Genomic DNA, 13,354 nt, shown 5'->3' with positions numbered 1-13,354 from the left:
CGTGCACTTGGAGGCCAATAACTAAATAACCCCAAGACTTTTTGGTTTGAAGTGCCTCAAAGTGTACATAAAATATTATTCAAGTGGAGATGAATATCACCACTTGTTGTTCATCAATTTGATGTGCGAAATCTTTACTTCCTATCAAATTTTGTTCTCTGTAGAGCCACCAGAGAAATAGAAATAGATGGATTAATTTTTTATTTATAACAAAAAGGTGTTTGCGTTTTTAGCAAATGGGTTCATTTGTTTCGGTGAACAAAGACTCTGACTGAATCAGCCATGAATTTTTTTTTTTTGTTCAAAAAATAATAAGCTTGTGACTTGACTAACTTAGGAATATAAAGATAGACCTTAAGACCTAACTTGACTAATTTCGGAAACTAAAGTTATGCCTTAAGACCTAACTTGACTAATTTCGGAAACTAAAATTATGCCTTAAGGCCTAACTTGACTAACTTCGGAATTTAAAGTTAGGCCTTATACTTGACTAATTTCGGAAACTAAAGTTATGCCTTAAATCCTAACTTGACTAACTTCGGAATCTAAAGTTAGGCCTTATACTTGACTAATTTCGGAAACTAAAGTTATGCCTTAAGGCCTAACTTGACTAACTTCGGAATCTAAAGTTATGCCTTAAGGCCTAACTTGACTAACTTTAAAATATAAAGTTAGGCATTAAGGCCTAACTTGACTAACTTTGGAATCTAAAGTTATTCCTTAAGACCTAACTTGACTAACTTTGGAATCTAAAGTTATGTCTTAAGGTCTTAATTGACTAACTTTGGAATCTAAAGATAGGCCTTAAGGCCTGACTTGACTAACTATGATATATAAAGTTATGCCTTAAGGCCTGACTTGATTAACTTTGATATTTAAAGTTATGCCTTAAGGCTTGACTTGACTAACTTTGATATCTAAAGTTATGCCTTAAGGCCTGACTTGATTAACTTTGATATCTAAAGTTATGCCTTAAGGCCTGACTTGACTAACTTTGATATCTAAAGTTATGCCTTAAGGCCTGTTATATCCAGTATTTTTGAACGTCATATTATTAACTGAGATGGGGCCCACACGTCAATATATGTTTTTGGGACACGTGACAAGTTATATGAATTGCATGTGTAAAGTAAAACACAACTTGTGAAGGGCCTTGGGGCCAAATCAAAGTGGAAGCCCTCCAAACGAATTTTTTAAGAAAACGTTTTCGGATGACCTGACTTGGAGGGGCAAAAACGGCATTATAAGTCTGGAATTTGGGAAAACTCCCAGAGGTAAAGGTTGTAGATAATTGAAATAGCTTTCCAACGGTAGGTCGTGGGCCTATAGGTGACATCGGGATAAGGAGATATGAACATTTTAAGGCGGAAAGGTCAAGCTGGGCAGTGAAATGGGCCCAACCCGATTCCAATCCGGGTCAGGCCCATTTCCTTGTTATTTAAGGGAGGTTTCAGCCTTCTCCTCCACATTTTCATATCAGAAAAGATCCAGAAAATTCTATAGAGAGAGAGAGGGAGGAAAGACTTAGAGAGATAAATAAAGTTTGATCAAAATCTGAGCCCCGAATCCCGAAGCCCATGAAGAGAAAAGTGTTCTACGTCGCGTTGCCTTCGATTTGAACTAAAAATCAACTAAAAATAAGAGGGTGAACGTGGTAGCTGTGCACTTAAGGTATGATTAAGGCTCTTTTTCATTGCCAACAAGTTTATTTAAAGTTTCAACGGAATAGAACGGGAAAATAGCGATATAAATTCGTCCGTTGGCATTGAAATTGATTGTAGAAGATTATGTCATTTTAATATGATTTTATGATATTATGGAAATGAAGTTGTTAAGATAATTATGATTATGGTTGATGAAATTGGAAGGTGGAAATATGTTATGAATATGTATGTTGAAGATTTGAAGTTTTGGATGGATTATGGTTTGGTGGAAAATTTGTATATTTTGTATATCATGTGAATATTGTATAGAAATGATATGAAATACTTCCAAATCACATTGTAATGGTCTTGATTAATGATGAATATGGAAATGTTGATACTAGTTTGGGTTTGTGAAGTTGAAGTGGAAGTTGTTGGACCATGTGGAAAACAAGGCTAGTTATGCCATACTATGTGTTTTGTAATGCTTGTTGTTGTTAGTGATGTTGTTGTTGGGTTGCTGTGTTGATATATTAAGCCGAGCTAAGTCTCGGGGATGTCATATATATAGGGGAAATGCTGCCGAAATTTCGGTAGGCAATTATGTGATTAAGCTTAGATTCTCGAAAAGCTTGAAATTGACAATTGGTAAACATGACCATTTGTAGATTCTGGACGAAATTGGAATTGAAGCCAAGCGAGCGTAAGGCGCAATCGAGGTATGTAAAGTCTTCTCCTTTGTTCTTTGGCATGTCCTAGATGTACTAGGTCAAAATCGGAGCCTCGGGGGCGATTCTGCTCATAGAAACTCGAGATTGATTTTTGATACTATTCATTCAATTCAATTGAATTTCAAAAGGCGCATTTTGCTAGAAAAGTGGTTAAACCTCCATAACTTGTACAAATGTAACCCGATCACTATGAGACCTTCCTGGATGACTCCGTAGAGTCTAATGGGCGTGATTCTTGTCCGTCGCCTCGACTTGGCCCGCTATTCCCTGATGCCTCTCTTATTGTTCTGTCTGTCTTATTCCCATACGATAAGTCGAGGAAACTTATGGCTATTGTTCCGACTACTAAACAGGAGTTATTTTAACGAACCTGAATTGATTTAATGTTCATGGAAACAATTACGGGGACAGAAACCCTGATATATATTTTGTATGGCTTTAGCCAATGTACTCGTGTCCGGAGCTCGCAGGTAGCTCCTGGTTATTATGTTGTTTACTATACGATAGGTTCTATGACCACCTTTATGAGCTTTATAAAATATTTTTTTGACATCTAAAACGTTTTGAAAATATTACCCTGATATTTTGGATAAACTACTTACCTCCCGTACTTACTGATATACGATTTTGGGATACCTGAATCTTGTGTGATGTATGATCCTGGCATGTGTGATTATGTTGGGAAAGTGATAATTTGGCATTCTGTATGGTTGTTTTCTGTTTTACCGAGTCCTGGGCCGGTTATGTGAATATGCGCATATGTAATATTGGCCGCTGGACCCTCGACCGCGGCGTGTCCGACATTGACAGCTGGACCCTTGACCGCGTCTTGCCGGACGTGTGGCATTGACTGCTGGACCCTTGACCGCGTCTGCCGCACTTGTGATTGTGCCTGACATAGACTGCTGGACCCTTGACCGCGGTATGTCAAATGTGTGATTGTGACCGCTGGACCCTCGACCGCGGTATGTGTGATTGTAACCGCTGGACTTTTGGTCGCGGTATGTGTGATTATAACCGCTGGACCCTTGGCCGCGGTACGTGTGATAGTGACTGCTGGGTACTTGGCCGCGGTATGCGTGGTAGCGACCGCTGGACTTATGGCCGCGGAAATTATGCGTTGATTCCTTTATATGTGTGAAACAAAAATGTTTTTCAAAAGAAAGTAAAGCATTTTGACATTCTAACTGCCGTATTTGCCTGCTGGAACCTCTTGGGTATGACTTGTGCACTAGAGGCGACCCTGTGGCGACCTGGTTATTCGTGCACACCCCAGTGCACTGTCCATTGCGCCCCTCACTAAAGGGCTGAAACCTGAGGTAAATATATATACTACCTGTGCTTGTGTAAGTTTATGATTCTGCATGCATGGTTCTGCCTGTTACATTTCTGGACAGCGGATTCGGAGAATGATTCTGTTGGTGTTGCTTCTGCATGATTGAGTCGGACTATGCTTCAGTCGGCTATAGTTCTACACCCCTAGCTTCGGTTGCGGGTATGTCAGTAGCACTCTGTGCCCCGATCCGCACGATGATCCTGCCAGTTAGGCTTTGTACCTCTGTTTCATATCACGATTCAGACGGCTACACCCCGTGCTTATGATATATATCGTGGTCTTGGCCACACACTCTGTATTTCCGTTTCGGACTTGGATCTGATACTACCTGTTCTATTTCTATACTTCTGGCTCGGTTTTGCTTATATTGTTATATTTCCACTTTACATACTCGGTACATTTCCGTACTGACCCCCTGTTATTCGGGGGCTGCGTTTCATGCCGCGCAGGTACTCCCAGTTGAGTTGAGGACAGATGGAAGATGTTCCAGTGCAGATGGCAAGCTCCATTTGTTCCCGGAGTTCTGCCGAGTCAGATTCTGTATGTTATGCTTTTGGGATCTTATTAGAGACTTTGCAGATAGTGTCGTGGGTATTGGTTGTCGGTCTGTGTACGTAATGAATTTTGTATGATCACAAGTTTGTTCGGCTTGAAAGCCACGAGAAAGAATATTTCTGAAAGAAAAGTTTTGCTATGTACTTTATTATTTGTTTTAAAGTAAAAAAAAGAGTTGACGTGATTTTATGTGCAGTGAGAGTCTGAGGGTTCGCTCGGCCCTAAGTAAGGGTCGGGTGCCCATCACACCCCAGCGAGGTCGGGGTGTGACAAGGCCTGCCTTGACTAACTTTGAAATCTAAAGTTATGCTTTAAGGTCTGCCTTAAAGTTATGTCTTAAGGCCTGACTTGATTAACTTTGGAATATAAAGTTATGCTTATGTCATAAGGCCTGACTTGACTAACTTTGGAATATAAAACCATTTTTTTGCGCGGATTGCCCTTCTTTTGGGGTGGTCTTTAAATTTTGTCCCTCATATTTGAGGTCTTTAAATTATGCCCCTCATATTGCTGGTCTTTAATTTTTGCCCTTCGCATTGCAACACTGAGCGTTTACGCAGAAATCATGAGGTTGTGAGTTCGAATCTCCGCTCAAGCATAAACTAAAAAAGAAAACTGGAAGGCAAGATTTGGGTCGCATGTATGCCAGACCCGGCATAAACTTATGAAGGAATTATCAAAGTTATGCCGGACCCGGCATACTCATGCCTTATGGGCAGACTTGGCATAAGTATGCCAAATCCGGCATAACTTTGATAATTTCTTTATAAGTTTATGCCGGATCCGGCATAACAACCTAATAAGCTTCGGTATTTTTTCCCACTATTCACGTTTGATAAAGCTGGATATCGTGAGGTGATGTGAGATAGTTCAAACATTTAGTTCAGTTCAATCTTTTCTTAGTCAAATTGTGCTTCACTACTTGGTTATATCTCTCTTGTTGTTGCTGTAGCATATGGCCTAGATTTTGCTATATTTTTTAGGATTGATTTAAAAACTAGTCGAAGTAGTTGAATAGGAGCAGGTGGATCCGGCATTAAGAGTTAGTCGGTTCAAAGGAGGTGTGTTCTAATGCATACAAACACACACACATATCTACGTGAATTCTGTAGTTCTATGCATTATATTGATATCAATTCATGGATGTTCGTGAGGAGTGGAATAGGAAACAATTTTTAGAACCGTTAAAAGTTTCTACTGACTCATATTTACTTTATTCTGCAGCTTTTTGTTCATGGTGAAATATTAAATCAACCAATATTCTCTTGCAAAAATATTTCTGGATATGTAAATCCTCATCCGGTGGGGCATACTTTTAATGGGCAAACTTTTATGCCGGACCAGACATAAACTTGTGAAGGAATTACCAAAGTTATGCCGGACCAGGCATACTTATGCCAAGTCTGCCCATAAGGCATAAGTATGCCGGGACCGGCATAAGTTTGGTAATTCCTTAACAAGTTTATGCCGTTGGGGGCATACTTTTAATGGGTAAACTTTTATGCCGGATCCGGCATAAACTTGTGAAGGAATCACCAAAGTTATGTCGGACCCGGCATACTTATGCCAAGTTTGCCCATAAGGCATAAGTATGCCGGGTCCAGCATAACTTTGGTAATTCCTTCACAAGTGTATGCCGGTGGGGGCATAGCGAATTTAAACTTTGCCTTGCGAATTATTTTTAAATTTTTGACTGTGTGGGGATTCGAACCTGGAACCCATGGGGTTTAGCCGAAGGGCAAAACTTAAAGATTTCAAATATGAGGGGCAAAATTTAAAGACCACCCCAAAAGAAGGGCAATTCTGCGAATTGCCCATATAAAACTAAGCTTTTTAAGGCAAAACTTCCTATTATATACACTTACAAGTTTTGCCCAATAAGGCAAACTTAGGACCCGTTTGGCCATAAGAATTACTCACTTTTTTTTGAATTTTTTTTCACTTTTTTCAAAAATTAGTGTCTGGCCATGAAAATTTCAAATACAACTTCACATTTGGAATTTGAAAAACAAGAAAAACTTATTTTTCAAGTTTTTCACTACCAAAACAAGTGCATTACAACTAAAAAAAATACTATTTGCAAAGACTATGACCAAACACAACTCCAAAATTCCAAAAAAAGTGAAAAAGTTATTTGGTTTCTATGGCCAAACGCCTACTTAGTTTGATGATTGTTCAATTTATTTTTTACACGTTTTGTCCAACTAATATATACACTTACAACTTAGTTTGATACTAAATAACCTACAATTTTACACGTTTTCACGCTTAAACAAAGTATGAGAATAATTCTTTTTAAAAACAATAAAAAATAAAATATAAGGAAATATTATCTAAAAAGGGGAAAGGCACGTCTCCCCTTGAAATGGGTGGGATAAACCTCACCTTTATGCTTTAACCTATCTAAAATCTACTTTAGATTTAAGGGTGCTTATCAGTCGGTTTGACTCGATTTTGTGTATTATCAGTTCGGTTTATTGATTTTTAATTTTTAAATATACTATACCGATAACCAAATCAATAAGATATTTGTTATTGATTTCGGTTTATCGATTTTTGGTCCTTAACGGTTCAATTTTCGGTTTAACAGATAAGAAAATGCTCCTCTAATATTTTTTGCTTTCTCTTGTTTTCATTTGTTCATATATACACTGCCTTCATATATAAAAGATTAAAAGTTTGCACAAATTACAAGCAGAAGCAAATTCAAATACGTTGTTGCTATTTGCTAAAACAAACTTCTTTTCTTTCACGTTAAGTAGCAAACTTGGATGTTGTAGAAGCAAATTCAAATACGTTATTGCTATTTGCTAAAACAAACTTGTTTTCTTTCCCGTTAAGTAGCAAACTTGAATGTTGTATCACTGTAGCAATCTCTCAAAAAGAAAAAGAAACCAACAACTTCATATTATAGAAAATAGCAGCACCGAGACTACTATAAAAGTGAGGGAGATAGGCAGAGAAGCATGCAAGCCCTAATTTTGTATGAGAATGAGAGTCAGGGAATAGGCGTTGGGTTAAGAATTTAGAAATATAAGTTTTATTTAAAAATTAGAATTTAAAGTCACTATTATATAATTAAGGATAAAAAAATAATTTTAATATAAGCTTATTGGCTTATCGGTTTAACCATTAACTAAATCCTTAAAACCGAAAACCGAACCGATAACCCGATAAAAAAAAATTGCAAAACCGTTTACAAACCGTTAACCCAATAACCCGATAATGATAAACCAACAACATTTTTATTGATTCGGTTAAACCGATTTTTGTATACCCCTACTTTTAAAACATTTAACATACAAGCATAAAACTGTACGTTTTCTCCAAAATAATGCCCACAACAACTGAAGATTTGCAATTAACAACCAAAAGGTGGATCTTCAGAAGCGATTAGAGAAAATATTTAAGAAAATTACATAAACAATGGTGGAATATATTAGTAGCAATTGTCAACTCTTGGGTAGCATTAGATGTTTCTCGGAATAGAGGAGGCAGACTCGTACATCTTGTCAATAGAACCTTCAAATGGGAGAGTAATACCTTAAGACAGAATAAAAAGGAGGATGAAGTTGCAGAGGAAGAGAAGAAAAGGAGTTGAAGAAGAAAGCTACGTTATTTGGAATGGAAGGGTATTTGCGTCACAAAATTTTGATTAAATGAAGGTAACAGCAGAAGTTAAATATTTTAAAAATGAAGGGTCAATATTAAAGACCACTCCTTTTGGAGGGCACTCAGCGCAAAAACTTGAATTTCGTTGTGGTGCTTTTGAGTTTTACCATCGTTCTAAACCAATGGCATTTACACTTGCAAGAATGTTCACCTTCTCCAAAACTAATGACATAATATTACAAATATTATAATGATACTACTAATTACTAAGGGATGGAACGTGATAGACTGACAAGAATACAGTTACAAGAATTTAATCAGAAAACTATATAGTCACCGTGGCATGAAAGCCAACACAACTCCTGCGCATGCTAAGCAATGGCATAAGTTAGTGTCTCGACGTCCTTGGGGCGCCACATTGTTTTCTGGCAACACAACAGCCCTTCCTTGTCCTTGGTATAGGTCATACGGATTTCATAATGCATAGACTTGAGCATACTCTCTAACTCGGTTATGGTGTCTGCCTTGTCACGCACGATGAGCTTCCCTTCTGGTCTCAAAATGCGGTCAACTTCAGCAACTATTGCCGGTAAACCACACCTACGAGTTTTAAAAACCAAAGCACTATCAGCCAACATAGAGAAATAGAAAATGAACGGGTCCATATTTTTAAAGGTGAAATATTTACTTTGTTTTAATCTTGGAGAAGAGATGGTCAGCATGGAGAAGATCATAAGATCTGGGATAAGTGCTGAAGGATTCACACCAGTCATGATAAATTCCAAAAAGACCTCTCTCATAAATAAGTGGGAGCGTATCTGGAGCATCTATTGAGACAATGTTCATAACCCACACATTCAAGTCTCTTAAAGCAGCTGCAAATCTGCAAGGTGACACAAGTTTAACATCACAAGCCATTGAATACAATGAAAAGATGTTATAGAATTAGTCACAACTGGTATAATCTTTTCTGAGAGAACACAGGGACTTGTAAAGAAATCTGAGAGAATCATTTTAGCACCACCCGCGTACTACAATCTGACCAAAAAAGTTCCAACAGTTTCTGAAAACAAACCAAAAATGTTCCAACTCATAAAACCTAGGTCAGCAACAAGCTTCAACCGAAACTTCTTTGCTAGATATAATAGGCAGAGAGATAGAAGATCTACAGGTAGGACGCGAGTAACATAGCACTGTACTTACCCTCCATAGATAGCACGCATGTCCATAACATTCCGCACAGTAGACCAGTTTATCCCCATTCCAGTAAGATATGAATTCTTAACCACATGTTTCCAGTGTTCATAATCTGCGGTAAAATCTTCTGGAGCTGGTTTCCCATATACTCCAACCTCGGAACTCAATAACCAGTAAGGTGATTTCGATACCCTGGCTGGCCATGATTCTGGCCATTGAGATCCACGTTCTGATGTCGCAACAGGAGCTTTATGCATGCAAGCTTGTAAAGGCACATTCCTGAAGGAAAGCATCCAGTCATTAGATCATGTTTAAGCATAGATGCAAAATCTCACTGCAATTCTCCATAAAAAAAAACAAAAAAAAAACAAAAAAAAAACACAATTTCCCATAGATAAGATGGAAAATAGTTTCCAGCATTTGTACTAGATAAGAATATTTGTTCTAGACAGCCAAATAATTGACATTAATTCCAAAAATGAAGTTCCCATCACTCTTAGAATAATACCAGGCTGCGTTTGGATCATCAGATCCTTGACAAAGCGGGGGATCGTCTTTTGATCTTTGTTCATAGCACTCATTGGAAGTAGGCTTGCGATATACAGCAATCCCTACTCCATTAACTCTATCTTTGGTTTTTGAAATAAGTTCCCAGCACATTGCGTTTGTCAACTTCTTCATGGCTGTCAAAATGCCAAAAAAGGGACCATCATTCAGCAAGACTAGTTAACCAAGTTATGGATCAATTGAATTGGTTAAAGTGAAGTACCTTCCCAGATCCCAACATCTTCAGGAAGCTTTTGGTAGACAGGAGTAGCAGACCACACAAATAATCCACCAGGTCGAAGTACACGATTGAGCTCCAGGAGAAGTTTCCCCCCTACATTTTTTAGATCAAAATAGTTAAATCTTAAATCAAGTTTCACAATTTCATCAGTTGTAAGACAAAATAATGGAGATAAACTGATTGCGGATATAGAAATATTTCCGGAGCTGGAAGTCCACACACCGATACCTATGTTCTTCTCAAAGGTTCACCTACCGAATAGAAGAACTTTACACTTGACACCTCAATACTCATAGCAATGAAAAGACATCAGGAATAGGTAGAATGCGAAAAAAAAAAACCTTCAATATGCCAGGGCACTCTGCAACGTGCACAATGAACAACGTCAAAGACTCGACCGGGAAAGGGAAGCCTCTTTGTACCCATGACAGCAGATATAGCAGGAATACCCCTCTCAAGAGCAAACTGAACCTGAGCTTCATGTTCATCTTTAGGAGCAAAAGACATTGCTAAAACATCTCTTTCGAAAAGATAACCCCCAAAGCTGGCAACCCCACATCCAACATCTAATATAACCCGAGTTCGCTTGCCCCAGGCAATTTCTGGAACAGACTGCAAAAATAATGTAAAAATTGTGTGAAAATAATAAGATAACTTGATATTTGATGGATACATGACACAACTGTTTATAAGTATCAAATAAACATGATATATTTTGCAATGTGGGACACTATCCTATTTGAGACTTTACCATCCTAATACTGATATTTGACAATGTGGAATACCTAATTAGGAAATTACCAGTCTAATATTCTCATTCTACAGCTCTAAAACTAACACTCAACATTCTAACAGCTAAAGCATCGAACGCCATGCAAGAACATTAAAAAACTTTATAAATTTGTTTGATACTCCAAGCTTGTTTCATGTTAAGGTTAACCTGGGTGAAAAATCACCAAGAACTTCTTTAAGGTTTTATGTTCTAAAAAAGGCGACAGTACTTCGAGTAATGAGTAAAAATAATGGAGACAATACATGTTAGTTTAGGTAAGTAGAAAGAGGCAAGAAAATATATAAAGAATAGACATTGAACAATCTACTAAAGAGCACATGCACAAATCAGAAACAGCAGCAAGAACTGACAGATAGTACATGCCTGTCCTCTGATGATTTTAAGAAATACAAACATACATGCAAATGCAGAGCAAAGAATAAGTGCAAGTGCTAACCTGCTGTATGAAATCAATATAGTGCAGAGCACCATGCTTAAACTGGGTTCCCCCACCTGGGAAGGTAAGGTATTCACCACTAACTTTTACCCAATTTTGATGTCCTTTAACTTCTGCAAGCTTTGTATGGGGAACATTGTGGTACCATATCTGCAGGAAGGCAATACTTTTAACTTCAAGGACAATAAAAATGATAGAATCAACTTCAAACAGCATTCCAGAAATAACGTATCACCTTTTCCCTACTCGTAGGCCACTCAACTGAACGTTGATATCCTTCAGGAAGTGGAACAAGACAAGTCGGAGGATTATCTGGGCAGTGTCTCTCTCGGTGTTCATAATGTTTTGTACTTCTGAGGTTCCTAATTGCTTCCAAATTATCAAGGCAAGGGATATAATCTGGCCCAGCAGTGGCATTGCAGAGTTTCCAAGTGTAACTACTTTCTTTATCTGATCCCAAAGACTTCTGCATTTCCTTTTCATTCTTTGATTCTGATGCCTGAGTTCCAAATGCTCCATTTTGAGTTGTGGTTTCATTCAAAAGGTCTGACTGAACCCCTGAAGTAAATACCTCACTTGAAGACTGGTCCTTCTTCTGACCATCAGCCTTCTCATCAGAACCTTGGTCTACCTCCTGATCCTTTTTATCATTCAGTTCAGCTGAGTTTTCGACTGATTCTTTCTCATCAGCACCCTCTTCGATCTCTTCTCCAACAGATTTATTTTTGTTTTTCTCCCCAGCCTCGGAATCCTTATCATCTACTTTGTATTGCCCATCTTCCTTTTTGTCATCTGAATTATCTGTCCCCCTCTCAGACTGAGTTTCCGACTTAGAGTCTCCAGTATCCTCTTTCTGTTCTATCGATTTCTCTTCCTGTTTCACCTCTGAGGTTGATTCTGTTTCTTGTGGATTAGAACGATTTTCTTCTTGACTAACTGCGGCATCTCCTTTTGTTGCATCCTCAGGTAAATCACCTGGGTTATCCTCAAATTGTTTTGATTTTCCCTCATCAGTTGGATTACTCTCATCACCAGCGTTGTTGTTATTCTCTTTACTTTCTGTTACGTGTGTTGACACGTCATTCTTTTTCCCCTGTGAGGACAAATCTGAATTTTGTTCTGGAATAATAGATGATGATGTCATCATCCACACCCCAACTAAACAGAGAGCTACAAATACCACTATAGTCACAGTGGAGCAATAACTCGACGACTTTCTGCCATCTACTCTAGAATACTTTCCTAATGCCATTCTTTTCTCCGGTAAATTCTATCAGTCCTTGACAATTTTCCTTTATTCACCACCTGTGGTACAAAATGAAAATAATAAGAGTAAAATCTTTGAATCACTCTCACGCAATTCTGGCAACTTAACATGTTAGTAAATCATTGAATTTTGTGTCCACTTAAAACAGTGGAGGTTGAACATTGATACTTTTAAAATCAAATCTATGACCTTATATTTAGTAAGGGAATTACTATGTAGGGAACTCTAAATAGTCATTAATTATTATCTTGCTTTTACTCAGAGTATTAGAAGGATTGATATCACCAGTAGATCTTAAAGGAAACAATAATACAACAAAAGAATCAATTTGTTAATTCGGGAGATCTATATGGGACGGAAAAGTGATGCAAAGCAACAATCTTTAAGGGTAAAAGTGATTCAGATCTTGAGCAAATCTAAAAATAAAAATTGATTGCACAAGAGAAGTAGCTAAAGAATTGCACAACTAAACAGAGAAAGAGTCAGATCTGACAAATTTGAAAATAATCTAAAAGAAAGAAAGCAGGTGTACCTTTTAGTAGCAGATCTGAGAAAAGGGAAGCTGAACCATAATTTTTGGGGTTCAACGGGCATGAATATATATATATATACACACACAAGAGAGCGCAGTAGTAAGACTAGTAGAGTAGTAGTGCTATAGCAGTAAAGGGAGAGTTCACCCAGTATTATATTGCGTATATTATTAAAAAATAATGTGATAATAAAATGGACCTCAGAATTTGAACTTAGGGGAGGTGACCACAAGAACAAGATTGCGGTGACAATATAGGAGACTAGATGCGTAGCTGACGCCAGATTGAAGGGCAAATTTTATAATTCCAATGTAACATCTACATGCCCATTAATGGCTAAAGTCATAAGTGCCCCTTAAAATTTGTCCGCATTTTTCATTTTGACAATAAAATTTGACTCAATTCTTATAGTGTTTGGTTTGAACACAAGTTATCATGAGATTAATTATGTTGAGATTAGTTAT

The 13,354-nt window shown here is 37.7% G+C and overlaps 1 protein-coding gene across 1 annotated transcript; it reads right to left on the bottom strand.

Moving 5' to 3' along the window:
* Positions 1–7,966: 7,966 nt before the first annotated feature.
* On the bottom strand, positions 7,967–13,150 carry LOC132639961 (probable methyltransferase PMT26). The gene is made up of 9 exons (XM_060356337.1): positions 12,890–13,150; positions 11,326–12,395; positions 11,091–11,240; positions 10,203–10,473; positions 9,844–9,954; positions 9,583–9,757; positions 9,081–9,353; positions 8,566–8,760; positions 7,967–8,477 (listed from the first exon to the last, which is right to left on the bottom strand). Exons 2-9 carry the CDS (start codon positions 12,340–12,342, stop codon positions 8,249–8,251), a joined length of 2,421 nt encoding a protein of 806 aa, XP_060212320.1. The 5' UTR covers positions 12,343–12,395; positions 12,890–13,150; the 3' UTR covers positions 7,967–8,248.
* Positions 13,151–13,354: the final 204 nt, after the last annotated feature.

The sequence above is a fragment of the Lycium barbarum genome, chromosome 5 (assembly GCF_019175385.1).
Source record: "Lycium barbarum isolate Lr01 chromosome 5, ASM1917538v2, whole genome shotgun sequence".
In the NCBI taxonomy this organism is placed as follows: Eukaryota; Viridiplantae; Streptophyta; class Magnoliopsida; order Solanales; family Solanaceae; genus Lycium; species Lycium barbarum.
This window is presented reverse-complemented; position numbering and strand designations above follow the sequence as displayed.

Bases quoted from the DNA above. Each gene is read 5' to 3' on its own strand.
- LOC132639961 (XM_060356337.1), bottom strand. From the start codon at position 12,342: ATGGCATTAGGAAAGTATTCTAGAGTAGATGGCAGAAAGTCGTCGAGT. The intron at 10,474-11,090 runs GTTAGCACTTGC...TTATTTTTGCAG, and splicing joins ATATTGATTTCATACAGCAG to TCTGTTCCAGAAATTGCCTG. The intron at 8,761-9,080 runs GTAAGTACAGTG...GTCACCTTGCAG, and splicing joins ATGCGTGCTATCTATGGAGG to ATTTGCAGCTGCTTTAAGAG.